Source organism: Rhinoderma darwinii, chromosome 2, assembly GCF_050947455.1.
Source record: "Rhinoderma darwinii isolate aRhiDar2 chromosome 2, aRhiDar2.hap1, whole genome shotgun sequence".
In the NCBI taxonomy this organism is placed as follows: Eukaryota; Metazoa; Chordata; class Amphibia; order Anura; family Rhinodermatidae; genus Rhinoderma; species Rhinoderma darwinii.
Genome location: NC_134688.1, coordinates 207,193,013 through 207,210,184, shown reverse-complemented (window position 1 = coordinate 207,210,184; position 17,172 = coordinate 207,193,013). Strand labels below are relative to the sequence as shown.

The window sequence follows — 17,172 nt, the reverse complement described above, 5'->3', positions numbered from 1 at the left end:
GAAATGAAAAAAACGTCCGCTGCAGAATTCCACTGTGGACTGTCCGCAGCGGAATTCCACAACAATTCCGCTACGTCTGAATGTGCCCTTAAAGTGTTAGGGTGTATTCACACGGTGTGGTTTTGCTTCGGAGCCAAAAACCACACAGCATGCGTTTTTACCAAGATTTGCTGAGGTTTTGCAGTTAACAAAGAAACTGCGGTGGTTTTGCCATGCATAAACCCTTATACAAATCTATGGATCATACTTTATTTCATTTTATAATTCACACCAGAAAATTACAAATGACAACCTCACTGTTTGGTTTTATGCCATATGTTATGTTGGCATGGGTAAAACCACCAAAGTATACCAGCATCAGTATTTAATCATAGACAGATGCTAAATATTCAAGGCCTGTGACAATACATCAGAAACAGTAATGAATTACAAACTAAATCACTAAAAGTAAACTACATACAGTCCACTCATCCGAAATGAGTAATCTTACCTACACAGTCGTATTTGCCATTCACATATTTTAATTCAAAGCCATGCTGGCACTTGCAGTAATAGCTTCCAAATGTATTCACACATCTACGGTTAAAAGGGCAGACTGCTTTTCCAGTGGCACATTCATCAATATCTATAAAGTAATCCGTTAAATTGTAAGAATTGTAAAATATGGCTTTATGTTTACCTGTAGAATATATTGTACATATCTAGATTTTTTTTATGCTACTATCATGATATTCAACAGTAATCATATCAATAAGGGCAGAGGCTTAAAGAGGCTCTGTCACCAGATTTTGCAACCCCTATCTGCTGTTGCAGCAGATAGTCGCTGCAATGTAGATTACAGTAACGTTTTTATTTTTAAAAAACGAGCATTTTTGGCCAAGTTATGACCATTTTTGTAGTTATGCAAATGAGGCTTGCAAAAGTCCAAGTGGGCGTGTTTAAAAGTAAAAGTCCAACTGGGCGTGTATTATGTGCGTACATCGGGGCGTGTTTACTACTTTTACTAGCTGGGCGTTCTGATGAGAAGTATCATCCACTTCTCTTCAGAACGCCCAGCTTCTGGCAGTGCAGATCTGTGACGTCACTCACAGGTCCTGCATCGTGTCGGACACATCGGCACCAGAGGCTTCAGTTGATTCTGCAGCAGCATCGGCGTTAGCAGGTAAGTCGATGTAGCTACTTACCTGCAAACGCTGATGCTGCTGCAGAATCAACTGTAGCCTCTGGTGCCGATGTGGCCGACACGATGCAGGACCTGTGAGTGACGTCACAGATCTGCACTGCCAGAAGCTGGGCGTTGTGAAGAGAAGTGGATGATACTTCTCGTCAGAACGCCCAGCTAGTAAAAGTAGTAAAAACGCCCCGATGTAACACACATAATACACGCCCAGTTGTACTTTTACTTTTCAACACGACCAGTTGTACTTTTGCAAGCCTCATTTGCATAACTACAAAAATGGTCATAACTTGGCCAAAAATGCTCGTTTTTTTAAAATAAAAACGTTACTGTAATCTACATTGCAGCGCCTATCTGCTGCAATAGCAGATAGGGGTTGCAAAATCTGGTGACAGAGCCTCTTTAAGGGTGCAACTCTGGCATAAAGTACATCCCTAAAATATACCTGTCTTATTTTCTTTTAGAAAACTGAAATCTGGTTACAGTGTGACCAAACGTCCATGTTGGAAGCAGTTTGCTCCGGACACGGAATAGCGGCCGAGCTGCAGTACTGCAGCTCTGCTCCTATTCAAGTAAATAGGAGCAGAGCTGCAGTTCTGCAGCACGGCCGCTATGAAAAATACGGAGCCAACTGCTTCCGGCTCCGCACATTGCATATTGTGCAATGACATCCGGCTCCTGCAGGCCACCGGAGCAGCTGATTAGTGCAGGGACCTCCACAGATCATATACTGATGACCTCTGCTCTAGATAGGTCATCAGTTGTCCGGTAGTGGACAACCTTTTAGGCTTTCCATAAGACAAGACAGCAAGAAGGTCTACACATTAATTTACAAGCTAAAAAAACAGAAAGTCTTAAAGGGGTTGTCCGAGATACCAAAATTTTTTCAAAAACTCTGTCATACATTACCCCTTATACAGACAACCTAAGTAAAGCATTATTTTTTAAAAAAAATTTACTTAGCACATTTCTTCTTTGAATTTAGCACAGCTTGTTTACATGCAGTTCAGGTCTGGTTTGTTGATCTTTCCTTGTTATGAAACTTTTTTTCCGTGCACGCTCATTGCAGGCTGCAATGAGCGTGCACGTACCTTCCAAGAGTTCATGTGAGCTGTCCTTGCTCCTCCCCGCTGACATCCTTCACTTGTTTCCTTGCTGACATTCTTGAAGGATGGTGAGCAAATGTTCTCCCCCCATTATGTTTTCTTTCTCTTTTCAGGTCTATAAACCTCTTCGTGTCTACCCCAACCCTCGCCCACCCTCTTCTATCTCATGTCTCTCTCCACTAAGGCTTTGTTCACACTGAGTTTTTTTGCAGGAGGAATATCTGCCTCAAAATTCCGTCTTGAAGTTTGCGGCAGATTTACCTCTCCCTGCGCGTTGATTTTTGCGTCGTTTTTCCCGGAGTTTTTTGTGCGCTGTTTGCGGCTTTGTTTGCCGCTTTGTTCGGGGCGTTTTTCGCTTAGTTTATCTTGGCGTTTTTTGCTTGTTTGTTTGCGTCTTTTTTTGCTGTGTTTTCCATTGCGTTCATCAGAGCCTTTTTCGCGTCGTTTATCGTTTCTTTTTTTGCGTCGTTGTTTGCGGCTATTTTTGCTGCGTTTTACTGCTCGCGGGAAAAAGACGCAGACGCTTCCCATTGAAATCAATGGTACGCATTTTCGGGCCGTTTTTGACGAGTTTTGCGACGCTGTTTCCGCTTAAAAAAAACTCGGCAAAATACTCTGTGTGAACTTCGCCTAATGCTGCCTCCGTTATTGTACTTCATGTACCATTCCTCCTCCTCACATGCACTTTGTGCTGTGAGGAGGAGTAATTTTATTACATAGATGACACACTACCCCTCCCCCCACCTGTACCTAGCGCTATTGTAACTTATCGGAGTAGTGGAATCCCACTATGGTCGGGGATTCCGCTCCTGCACGCTTTGCTTGGACATAGACCTAGGCAGAGACATGAAGCAATCCGTTGTGGACCGGAATCATAGTGGCGCTGTCTACCTAAGGGCGGATTTACACAAACGCCATATACGTCCGTGCAACCCGCGTGTTTTTCACATGTGTGGCACGGACCTATGCAAGTCTATGGAGCAGTGCAGACTGTCATTGATTTTTGCGCAGCGTGATTCCGCTGCGTAAAACTCACGACATGTTCTATATTCCGGCGTTTTTCGCGCATCACGCACCCATTGAAGTCAATGGGTGCGTGAAAACCACGCATTGCCGCACGGAAGCACCTCCGTGCGAACTGGCTGTTTCGCGCAACAGCTGTCAAAAGGATGAATGTAAACAGAAAAGCACCACGTGCTTTTCTGTTTACAAACATCCAAATGGCGTGTCATAATGATGGCGGCTGCGTGAAAACCACGCATATGATGCTGCCTCACGGAGCAGGTAAGTGGCTTTTGCGCAGGCAAAATGCCACGTGTTTTGCCTGCGCAAAAACACCACGTTCGTCTGAATCAGGCCTTCTACACATTTTTAGGCAAGTTAGTTCAGACATTGATGGGAACTCCGCTGCGGACGATAGGCAGCGGTGCAGAAATTTCTGGCCGCAGCATGCACTGTCTGTTGCGGAGAAGTGGAATGGCACAAAGTATTTCAGCCTTTGCAATGCAAAAACTGAAATCTGTGGCAATTCAGCTGTGTTTTCTGCAACGTCTGAATTACCTGTCAAAACTGCAAATATTGGTGCAGATTCGTTGCGTACTTTCCCCTAAATCTGCAACAACATTTGAAGCATAAAAACTCTGCCACATCTGAGCGTGCCCTAATAATAACAGCCAGCGCTGTGGCCACCACAGTATTAGCGATGGTCAGCTACTGGATGTTACCCAGGTATGCTATTCCCAGTGCCCCTGGTGGCGGAGGGTAACAGGGTCATAGTGATGGTTAGTGTTCGTCCAGCCCCATCTTATGCCTCATGCACACTTGCGTGTAAGATTGACGGCCGTGAGAAACGCGTATGAATCGGGTCAGTTTGTGTGCGTTCTGCATCAGTGTGCTTAGCAAGTGGCATGCGTTATTCACGCACTCAGAAAGGCCATTTTTTTGTTACAACAAATTGCAGCATAAATCAAGCCCCAAACACGCTTGTTTGGTGCATGGTTTTCACGCACGCATTGACATTAATGTGAGTGTAGGTGCATGATAACGCACCAATAGAGGACATGCAGTATGTTTCACGCAGCGGACTCTCGCTGCGTGAAAACGGCCCCATTGAAATAAATGGGTCGCGTGTGCTGTGCGTGGTTTCGACGATCAGCACACGGACGAGATTCACCCTGTTGAGAATGGGGCCTTAGGCACGATTTACACAAGCGTGAATCAAGTCTGTGTGCTGTGCTTTGAAAAAACGCACAACACACGCGACCCATTTATTTCAATGGGGCCGTTGACATATGCGTGACTTTTCACGCAGCGAGAGTCCGCTGCGTGAAACATACTGCATGTCCTCTATTGGTGCGTTATCATGCACCTACACTCACATTGAAGTCAATGCATGCGTGAAAACCACAAACAGCACACACGTGTTTGGTGCGTGATTTACACAGCAATTTGTTGGAAAAAAAAAGAAAAAAATGGGCTGGCTTTGTGAGTGCGTGAATAACACATGACAATCGAAAAGCACACTGATGCATAAGGGCGGATTTACACGAGCGTGTGCGTTTTGCACATACAAATACGGTGGCGTTTTGCGTGCGCAAAATGCACTTGACAGCTCCGTGTCATGTTCATACGGATGCGCAGCTGCGGTTTTCATGCAGCCGCCATCATTATGACACTCCATTTGGATGTTTGTAAACAGAAAAGCAGGTGGTGCTTTTCTGTTTACATTCATTATTTTACTGCTGTTGCGCGAATCACGCTCGTCCCACGGAAGTGCTTCCATGGGGTGCGCCTGATTTTCACGCACCTATTGACTTCAATGGGTGCGTGATGCTCGAAAAACGAAGAAATATAGAACATGTCGCAAGTTTTACGCAGCGGACTCACGCTGCGTAAAATTCAAGGACTGTCTGCACTGCCCCATAGACTTGCATAGGTCCGTGCGACCCGCGTGAATACCACACGGGTTGCACGGACGTATAGCATGTTCGTGTTAATCCGCCCTAACGCAAACACACGGATGGGATTGACGCAAGTTTTTCACGCGCGGAAAATACACACGCTAGTGTGCATGAAGCCTTACTAATGGACGCTGTTAGACAGTGGCCATTAATAATGAACTAGTAATACATTTTTAAATAAATGAGAAGGACATAGAAAAAATATTGTAATAAAATAACACACACAACACTGGTTAACGATTTTATTAAAAATAAAAAAGGTGTCATTGAAGTAGTCCTTGAACTTGATGTAGTACCAAGGACCCAACCTGTAAAAAACACCTAATAGCTAAGAAAAAAAAAAAGGGATGCTTAGATACACTGCTCATGTGTGATACTGTTAGACCATGTATCTAAGCCTACCACAAGGTAGCCTTAGTAACATTACCCAAGCAGACAGTGTAACACATGGGCCATGTATCTAAGAATACCACATGTTAGGCTTAGATACAGGGCCCCAAAACACTAATCTTAGGGTATGTTCACACGACAGCGTCCGTAACGGCCGAAATTACGGGGCTGTTTTCAGGAGAAAACAGCCCCGTCATTTCAGCCGTAACGGCATGTGCAGGCGCTTGAACGCTGCGTCCATTACGGACGAAACTGTAGCTGATTTTCCATGTAGTCCATGGAAAACGGCTCTATTTACGTCTGAAGAATTGACATGACACTTCTTTGGCGCGGGCGTCTATTTACGCGCCGTCTTTTGACAGCGACGCGTAAATATACGCCTCGTGTGAACAGACAAACGTCAGCCCATTGCTTTCAATGGGCAGATGCTTACCAACGCTTTCAAGCCGTAATTTCGGACATAATTCGGGGGTTAATACGCCCGAATTACGTCCGTAAATAGGCCGTGTGGACATACCCTTATACAGGAATAAAAAGAATGTCATCTGGGGTCCTGTATCTAAGCCTACATTGTGTTAGGCTTAGATACAGGCTCCATGTGTGACACTGTTTGTTAGACCCTGTATCTAAGTCTAACAATGTAGGCTTAGATACAGGACCCCAGAAGATCTTATCTAGTTCAGGACCGGGCTATTTTGCGTCTTCAGGACCAGACACCGTTTAGCCATTTTTAGCACGTGTTAGTTAACCCCTTCCCGACATCCGCCGTATATATACGGCGCTGTCGGGAGGTGCTTCCCGCAAAGCGCCGTATATATACGGCGCAGTGATGGTGCGGGCTCAGGAGCAGAGCCGGCACCATCACCGCGGGGTGACAGCTGTATTATACAGCTGGCACCATCCTGTAACTGCCAGGACCGGAGCTATTCTCCGATCCGGCAGATTAACCCCTCAGATGCTGCGATCGGCAACCCAGTGATGCAATCGCTGGGTTGCTGTGGCAATCGGACGCCAGAAAATGGCGTCCGAGTCTGCCTTGTACGGGAGCCGATGAGGACTCGCCTGCGGCGTGTCCTCATAGGCTTGCTGTCAGTGAATAACTGACAGCGCTAATACACTGCACTTCGTATGTAGTGCAGTGTATTAGAGTAGCGATCCGGGCATCAGGCCCTCATGTCCCCTAGTGGGACAAGTAAAAAAAGTAAAAAAAAGTTAATAAAAATGTGGTAAAACAATAAAAACACTCACATTTCAAATAAAAATAAAGCTAAACTGACTTTTTTCCCATAGTAAGTCTTTTATTATGGGAAAAACCGTAAAAATCAAAAAAACTATACATAATTGGTATCGCCGCGTCCGTAACGACCCAAACTACAAAACTATTATGTAATTTATCCCGCATGATGAACGCCGTAAAAAAAAAATATGAAAAACAACGCCAGAATCTTTGTTTTTAGGTCACATCTCCTTCCAAAAAATGCTATAAAAAGTGATCAAAAAGTCACATTTACTCCAAAATAGTACTAATAAAAAACGACAATCCGTCCCGCAAAAAATAATCCCTGACACCGCTTTGTGCACGCAAAAATAATAAAGTTATGGGTCTTAGAATGTCGACACAGAAAACAAATGATTTTATAAAAAAAGTGATTTTATTGTGCAAAAGCCGCAATACATAAAAAAAACTATATAAATTTGGTATCGCCGTAATCGTATCGACCCGCAGAATAAAGCTAACATGTAATTTAGGGCACACTGTGGATGCCGATAAAAAAAAACAATAAAAAACTATTCCAGAATTGCTTGTTTTTGGTAATTTCCTTTACCAAAAAATGAAATAAAAAGTGATCAAAAAGTCGTATGTGTTCTAAAATGGTACCAATAAAATCTACAGCCCGTCTTGCAAAAAACAAGCCCGCACACCGCTCAATCTACTGAAAAATAAAAAAGTTATGGCACTAGTAATGCGGTGATGAAAAACATCTCAATGCGCAGGCCGGAGGGGAACATTCCTTCAGTTTCAGGGCCCTAGTATTTAGGAACTAGGAAAGGGAAGGGACATAGCACATCCGCTGGAAGCGAGGGTGCCCGTATTATACCAGTGCAAAACTTTCCCAGTAATATTTCCCAAACTACGAAGGAGAAAAAGTCCCCAAAAGGTGCAGTGTAAAGAGTGTTACAAAAGGGGGATAAGAAAGAAAACGGTTTATCAGTGCGACACCGGCCTGTGCATAACGGATCGCTTCACAGCGTAACACACATCTATGGATAATTGTATTATTTACCCCATTATTATACCCTCTTATTATGCCCTGATGTACTCCGCACAGATTACATATACCCCTGATATACTCCGCACAGATTACATATGCCACCACATTATAAACGGAAATACCAGCAAAACCCCAAACAGAACTATTACCAAGCAAAATCCATGCTCAAAATGGCGGTCTTTCCCTCCTTAGCCCTACAGTGTGCCCAAACAGCAATTTATGGCCACAAGTAAGGCATTACCATACCCGGGAGAACCCGCTTAACAATTTATGGGGTAAGATTCTCTAGGGGCACAACATCTTGTGCGGTGAATGGGCAGATCGTGGAGAAATTGCAATTTTCACTTTGCACAATCCACTGCGTATTCATTTCTGAAAAACACCTGTGGAGTCTAAATTCTCACTACATCCCTTGATAAATGCCTTTAGGGGTGTAGTTTCTAAAACGGGGTCACTTTTGTTTGGTACATCAGTGGTTTTGCAAATGCAACATGGCGTCCGCAAACCATTCCAGCAAAATCTACGCTCCAAAAGATAAATACCGCTCCTTTTCTTCTGAATGCTCCCATATACGTAAACAGCCGATTATAACCACATATGGGGCATTACTGTACTCGGGAGAAATTACTTTACAAATGTTGGGGTGCTTTTTCTTCTCTATTCCTTGCAAAAATGAAAAATGTGTATCTAAAACGACATCTTGTTGGAAAAAAAAAATATTTTTCATTTTCATGGCTTAATTCTAATTAATTCAGCAAAAAACCTTTGGGATCAAAATTTTCACTATACCCCTAGATGATTCCTCAGGGGGTGCAGTTTCCCAAATGGAGTCACTTTTGGGGTGTTTCCACTGTACTAGTACTACAGGGGCTCAGCAAATATGACATGACACCCAGAAACCATTCCAAAATCCAAATGGTGCTCCTTCCATTCTGAGCCCTACCGTGTGTCCAAACAGATGTTTGTGACCACATGTGGGGTATTGTTTTACTCGGGAGAAGTTGCTTTACAAATGTTGCGGTGCTTTTTCTCCTTCAGTCCTTGTGGAAATGAAAAAAAAAATACCTAAACCTACATTTTCTTTGAAAAAATGTAGATTTTAATTTTTACGGCCTACTTACAATAAGTTCTGTAAAAAAACTGGCTGGTCAAAATGCTTGCTACACCCCTAGATAATTTCCTCATGGGGTGTAGTTTCCAAAATGGGGTCACTTGTTGGGGGTTTCCACTGTTTTGTCCCCTCAGGAGCTTTGCAAATGCGACATGGCCTCCGCAAACCATTCCTGCTAAATTTGAGTTTCAAAAGCCAAATGGCGCTCTTTCCCTTCTCAGCCTCGATGTGTGTCCAAACAGCCGTTTATTACCACATGTGGGGTATTGTTTTACTCGGGAGAAATTTCTTTACAAATTTTATGGTGCTTTTTCTCCTTTAGTCCTTGTGGAAATGAAAAAAAATTAGCTAAACCTACATTTTATTTGAAAAAATTTAGATTTTCATTTTCACAGCCTACTTGCAATAATTTCTTCAAAAAACCTGTGGGGTCAAAATGCTCACTATACCCCTAGATAATTTCCTCAAGGGGTATAGTTTCCAAAATGGGGTCACTTGTTGGGGGTTTCCACTGTTTTGTCCCCTCAGGGGCTTTGCAAATGTGACATGGCCTCCGCAAACCATTCCTGCTAAATTTGAGCTCCAAGAGCCAAATGGCGCTCTTTCCCTTCTAAGCCCTGCCGTGTGTCCAAACAGCCGTTTATTACCACATGTGGGGTATTGTTTTACTCGGGAGAAATTGCTCTACAAATGTTGTTGTGCTTTTTCTACTTTAGTTCTCTTGGAAATGAAAAAAAATTAGCTAAACCTACATTTTATTTGAAAAAATGTAGATTTTCATTTTCATGACCTAGTTCCAAAAATTTTTGCAAAAAAACTGGCCGGTCAAAATGCTTGCTACACCCCTACATAAATTCCTCGAGGGGTATAGTTTCCAAAATTGGGTCACTTGTTAGGCGTTTCCACTGTTTTGTCACCTCAGGGGCTTTGCAAATGCGACATGGCCTCCGCAAACCATTCCTGCTAAATTTGAGCTCCAAGAGCCAAATGGCGCACTTTCCATTCTAAGCCCTGCCGTGTGTCCAAACAATCGTTTATTACCACATGTGGGGTACTGTTTTACTCAGGAGAAATTGCTCTACAAATGTTGTGGTGCTTTTTCTACTTTTGTTCTTTTGGAAATGAAAAAAAATTAGCTAAACCTACATTTTATTTGAAAAAATTTAGATTTTCATTTTCATGGCCTAGTTCCAAAAATTTTTGCAAAAAAACTGGCCGGTCAAAATGCTTGCTACACCCCTAGATAAATTCCTCGAGGGGTGTAGTTTCCAAAATGGAGTCACTTTTGGGGGGTTTCTACTGTTTTAGTTCCACTAGACCTGTTCAAAGCGGATATGGTGCCTAAAATATATTCTAATAAAAAGGAGGCCCAAAATCCACTAGGTGTTCCTTTGCTTCGGAGGCCGGTGCTTCAGTCCATTAGCGCACTAGGGCCATATGTGGGATATTTCCTAAAACTGCAGAACCTGGGCAATAAATATTGAGTTGCATTTCTTGGGTAAAACATTCCGTGGTACAAAAAAAATGGATTCAAAATGAATTTCTGGAAAAAAATAATGAACTTTGTAAATTTCACCTCTACATTGCCTTAATTCCTGCGCAACTTCTAAAGGGTTAAGAAACTTTCTAAATGCTGTTTTGAATACTTTGATGGGTGCAGTTTTTAAAATGGGGTGACTTATTGGGGGTTTCTAATATCTAAGGACCTTAAAGCCACTTCACAACTAAACTGGCCCCTGTAAAAATAGCATTTTGAAATTTTCTTGAAAATGTGAGAAATTGCTGCTAAAGTTCTAAGCCTTGTAACGTCCTAGAAAAATAAAATGATGATCAAAATACGATGCCAATATAAAGTAGACATATGGGGGATGTTAATTAGCAACAATTTTATGTGGTATAACTGCCTGTCTTACAAGCAGATACATTTAAATTGAGAAAAATGCTAATTTTTGCAATTTTTCGCTAAATTTTGGTGTTTTTCACAATTAAATACTGAATGTATCGGGCAAATTTTGCCAGTAACATAAAGTCCAATGTGTCACGAGAAAACAATCTCAGAATCGCTTGGATAGGTAAAAGCATTCCGGAGTTATTACCACATAAAGTGAAACATGTCAGATTTGAAAAATGAGGCTCTGTCAGGAATGTCAAAAGTGGCCAAAGAGGGAAGGGGTTAAATGGCTATAAATTTTTTATTTGTTGGGCTAACGACGTTATTTTTGCGACGTTTTTTCCGTAGACAATGCAGGTTTATTTTTTTATCGATTTTTTTACACACCTTTTTTGCCATTTTTGAATTTTCATTCATAAAGTTTGAAAATAATAGTAAAAAAATAAGCTTTTTTACGTTTCAGCTATTTTTTTTGGTAATAACATAGTTTGACCCTAAAATAGACCTTTTATTTGTGATCGTCATTGTCTACAGTAAATTTTAATATATTACATGTCTATATTAGGGTAATAGGGTCAGCGCTAGCGTTACAACAATGATTGGCGGGGGGAACGGTATTTTTTTGGGGTGGGTATTTTATGTGTATTTATTATTTTATTTTTTTTTGTACTTTACTATTTTTTTATTACTGTGGTCTGTCCCTCAAAGGTCAAAAAAGACCTTTGGGGAACTTTATATATTTTTTTTCTTTATTTTACACCATGTTTTTCCACTGTAACTGGAGCTGCACAGCAGCCCCAGTTACAGGGGAAATCAGCCCTCTCATAGTGACGATTGTCACTAATAGGGCTGTGCTGGGTCTAGTAAGACCCAGCAGCAGTCTGTCACTAACGGCACCCGGCGATCATGTGACCAGTCACATGATCACCGGGAGGAATAGAGGCAGCGCCGCGGCCGCTGTCTCTGTTCATATACACAGCGTTCTTTGAACGCTGTGTAAAAAAACATCGGAGAAGACAGAAGCAGCGAAAGCTGCTTCTATCTTCTCCTCTGGGTCCCCGGCAGTCACTGACAGCCGGAGAGCCGACATTCAGCTGCCCGAACGCGCGGGCAGCAAGTTAAAACCCGAGCCGTAAAAAGTCTATGGCTCGGGTTTTAAGGACCCGTCCCTGACCGCTGGTCGTAAAAATACAGCCAGCGGTCGGGAACCAGTTGTTAAACAGTGTACTATTATAGGCTCTGCTCCGGGACTCGCCTGACATCGGAGCAGAGCCTATACTAGCGTAGTGCGGGTCCCACGGCGCAACGGTGTCCCGCAGGCCGCAGATAACAGCCTCAAGGGCTGCATGCGACCCGTGTGCTGCATCGTATTGTAGAATTCCCTATCAAAGCCTACTATGTGTAGGCTTTGATAGCTGAAGAACTAAAAGTACAGATGCCACTGTACCTCTCTAGTCCGCAGGTGCCGTCCCTCTTCACTTTTTTCACTGTGAACACGCATAGGCGCGCTCACAGTGAAAAGATGCATAGGCTGGGCGGGCGGGCACCCGCAGAAACGACACGTCTCCAGTGACGTGTCGTATCCCATCCGAGGTCTCGCTGCGGCGAGACCATGTGATCGGGATACGACACGACAGTGGAGGAGAAAGAAAACGTGACGTCAGAAGACATGTGATCGGCAGAAAAGAGCTGCCAGAACGGAGAACAGAAGCAAGATTGCACAGGTAAGTATATTATTCAATAGTTAATGTGTGTTTAAATTTAAAATAAAAATATATCTCGGACAACCCCTTTAAAGACTGTACCATATTGACACACAAAACCACGTGCATGCAAGATAAGAAAACAGAATGGAGCAGATGTATCAATGTATTTACACCAGATTCCACCTTGAACGTCGCTATTCTACTTTATCGTACACTTCTAAATGTTTTGTAAAGGGGACAAATTTCAAAGTTGCACCAAGTGCAACTTATTGATGGATATTTTCCACCAGTTTTGTTTTTAGAAAAGTGTTAGAAAGTGTGGATACACATTTTGGGGAGATCTATTAATAAAACCACACCATGCCAGTGGTGCACCATTATCTCCCCTTCGTGTAGTGTGTGCTAAAAAAGTTTACCATAAAATGTATGGACTTTTCACATTAATATATGGTTAAGGGAGTTGTCTCATGACAAAAACCCCTACCCATAAGCTCTATTAGAGCAAATGGATATCATAGAGGAGGTCTATCACTCGGACCCCCCTCTATGTGCCAGAGTGGAAAGAAGCTCTTTGAGAGCGGCTCCCAGTCTGGTGGACCCAGCGCATCTCTTCATGAGACAACCCCTTTAATTTAACACATGTGTACAAGGAGATTGTATTGACTGAGATTGGTTGTTTCTATCAATAAGCAAGATTCTGACCCATGTCAATGGGAAGAGGATTGAAATTCTGTACTAGGGTGCAGATAAAGGCGACTTTCACACGGCAGTAATTAGGTCAGTATTTTGAGTCAGCATTTGAAAGCCAAAAGAAGAAGCGGAACATAATTTACATGCACTTCTTCCATGTTTTGGACCCACTCCCTCCTGGCTTTGGCTTTCAAATATTGATGCAAAATACTGATGAAAACACTGCGGTGTGAAAGTGGCCTAAGGCTGATTTCCTAGCTTGAGTCAATATGCAGATAAACATATGTAAATGAAATTCACATCTGGGTGCATTGTCTGTTCCATAATTACCCTTGATACATGCAATAATATAAGATGTCTTATAAAATCTGACAAGGTCTGTTAGGTTTCCTGCAGAAGAAAAGTCACTACTAAATATTCCCCTTCAAGCAATTCATATGTAGCCCATCCAGTGTATAATTTATAGAGAATAGTTCCAATAAACAATACATGGAATGATATAATTTTATGTTAAAATATGATATGTACATTTGTCTTCCTGGTTATTCGATATAAAGGATAAAGTTTTGCGGTAAGCTAAAAAAATATAAAAATGAATCTACGCACCTATACAATTCTTTCCATCTCGCCCCAACTGTAGTCCACTTGAAGGGCATAAGCATCGCACTTCTCCCTTGACTTCTTCACAGCCATGTTGGCAGTTTGCCATTGCACAGGTCCTGGAGTCTGGGAAACAGGATTAATGGCACAATCATATCATTCTGACAATTCCCCATTCAGTGATATAAAGAAATCTGGATACATTAAATTGAAGAAAAGAAAAAAAGTTTTTGAAATATCTGTGTAAGGACTTTTATATTACCAAAAGTGTATGTAACAAAAGTTTTACCAAAAACATTTGATCCTAAATATATTCAGATCTGGCAATATACTGTAAATTCTCCACTACTCACACAAATCAGAAAAACATATATTCATATGCGTTGCAGTTTTGTCGCAATTGCTGTCACATTTTGAAATAGAAAGTTAGAGTTTCTATTGTAATAAAAACTGTGACTGTAATTGCAGCAAACCCACAAAAAAGTGCATGGGAATACATACAGCTTTTACTAATATATTTTGGTGGTGCAGTAATAATGTGGCTTTCTGCCACACCATTACTACTGTGTGTGAATATACCCATACCTGTAACAAATATAATTTGGAATACCTGAATACAGGCTTGCATTAAATGAGAAGATTTCGACAATTAGTTTAGCTAAGCCTATTTAGAATACCTTTGTTTAAAAAGACTTTCTGATGGTGAATTAATATTTATACAGCCAAGTTTGAAAAAAAATAACAAAAATCACATATGTTTTTGTTAAAGCTCATGTACATGACCATAGCCTGCTTTGAGCTCATACTGTACCTCAATGTGCCACTAATTTTATATGTAGTTAGACATAATTATTTATATGGTATGTTTTATCACATGCAGTATTTGGAATATATTCTCCACTTGAAGCATTGCTTATAGAAGAGAATAAGGTGCCTTACAGAGACACCATACAACAGAGCTGTGTATCAGAGTGTGCATGAGGCCTTAAGCTCTGTTCACATCTCCAATGTGGCATCCATTTATAACGGAAGCCACAACTCGGTGACAGCAGTGGGGTACCTCAAATTGAGGCATATCACGCCACTGCTATGGACTGGGGGGACCACATTCCGCCCCATTAATGATAACCGTGTCCCTTGATTCAATTGTATCTGCGTCCCTAAGACAGGGATACAATTGAAAATTTTCCCGGCGCTGCTATGTGTAAGCGACCCATTCTCGGCCCCCTGCACTGCCGCTTTCTTTGTGACGCAGGCGGCACAATTGCATTATTTGGCCGCCTACGCCGTACTACAGCAGCCTGCCTGGAAGAGGCCAGGCTAAAGTGTATGGGCTACTTGGAGGTGCCGATGGAGGCTCAAAAGGAGTCTTTACATTTACATAGTTTATATCTATATGGTTAGAATCATTCTGAAATATCTGCAGATATATATATATATATATATATATATATATATATATATATATATATATATGTATATATACAAGCTTGGCTTATAACAGCACATGGTTTTAAATAGGATTTCATGTAAGGTCAGATAAGAATCGTTGCAGAATTTCATATTTGATCGTATGATATAATATTATATTCCTAGTCTGGAGAAGATATTATGTCTGCTCATTAAATCTTGGTAAATCCTCTACTGTACTGAGGAATGATTTGAAAGTACACGACTGTATATCGTTAATCTCCGCTTCTGGCTCTGAGAGATCTCCGGCAGACTTTTTTAATAATGTTCTTTAGGAATAAAGCAAAATCAGGTGAGCACTGCCAATATGAACTGCATGAATTACTTTACTTCACGGGTACAAAATACCACAACATGAATAAGATTTCCAGCTATATAGTTTAATTTGAAACCTGATGAGTTGTTACAGTTCAGTGATTCCACTTTTGTGCCAACTTTTTTACATCCATATTTTATTAGAGATCTTTTTTATACATAATTTGCTCCAGTTTGTTTGTTTAAAAATGTGAAAGCCAGTTTTTGCACACTTTAACTAATATTACATTCACTAACATTGCCACTAACTATAACCATATTACCAAAGGGGCGGAAAAGGGAACTGCCCAGGGCCCTGGGTGCCGTAAGTAATGTCCTTTGGATTAAAACTGATCACAGGGCAGAGAACCATAGGCCCCCTGCCCTGCCATTTACTCTCGTAGGCCACAAGCTGGCTTAAGCCTGCGGCCTACCTGACACCGGGAGCATGCTAATGATGCTAATGTTGTCAGCGGCCTGGCACAGGAGTCACAATGATATCCTGCCACTTGCGCCGGGCCATTGAACGCACAGAGAGAAAGAAGTCTTAGCTCATTGTGAGAACGGCCAAGCAGGTTTACTGGAGTATATATGTTTTTCTTTTCATGGGCACAAAGGCGACACTATTAATGAGGGGACACTACTGTAGGGGGCATAAAAGGATGCATTATAACTGAGTAAGGTCATTAAAGGAGGCATTATTATTAAATGGGGTCATTAAAGGGGGCATTATTACTCTGGGGCATAAAAGAGAGTGTATTATTACTGTGAGGGTGCCAAGGATGGCATTTTTACCATCTGAGGCACTATGGATGAGGAGTTGTTGTAGAGGTGATGGATGTGAATGTGATGGAAAAGCAAAAAGCCAAAGATGTCTGCACAAATTAAGACAAGTCATGGCCGGGAGAAGTTGTGGTGGCAGTCCAGACCGGATGAGGAAGAAAAGGGAAAGGGAACTACTCCAATTAGACAAGATGTCACCTGTGAGTCACTGGATTTAACTATACAATATTAACTTTTATGGTCTGCAGAGCGCCTGTGTAGGACTGGTGCAACCACTATATAGTTACAATATGGTGGTAATATTGGTCTTTGTAATGTGTGTTTTATTCAGTTACAGTATGGTGGTATTCTTGAATCATTATGAAGTGGTAATATGTGGTCATGGTGCTAAGGTATTATCTGGTAAAAGTATGGTGATAATATTCAGTCGCTATGTATTGGTAATATGTGTTTATGGTCTGATGGTGTAAAGTCCGTGGTCGCTGACCACGAACTCCTTCCATCCAGTCGACGCCCTTCTCTCCAGAGATGTCTGCACATACTGCCATCCTGTTCCACAGTGACCACCAGGATGCGCTCGCGAGCTCAATCCAGCCTTAAGAAGCCAAAGCGCACACATGTGGGAAATTAAGCTGATTGCTCCCAGAGCACCCTGGGCTATTAGAAGGTCCCAGCCCATTCTCCCATGCTGAGCGTTGTTGTCGTATCCTAAGTTTGTCTT

At 41.9% G+C, this 17,172-nt stretch overlaps 1 protein-coding gene across 1 annotated transcript in view; it reads right to left on the bottom strand.

Annotated features, from left to right (window-relative positions):
• The window catches only part of EGFL6 (EGF like domain multiple 6), a 72,649-nt gene that overhangs the window by 27,144 nt on the left and 28,333 nt on the right, over positions 1-17,172 (bottom strand). The window contains exons 5-6 of the mRNA XM_075850360.1: positions 13,911-14,030; positions 491-625 (exon numbers count right to left, since the gene is read on the bottom strand). Coding sequence (XP_075706475.1) covers positions 491-625; positions 13,911-14,030 — 255 coding nt within the window. The remainder of the gene's footprint in view (positions 1-490; positions 626-13,910; positions 14,031-17,172) is intronic.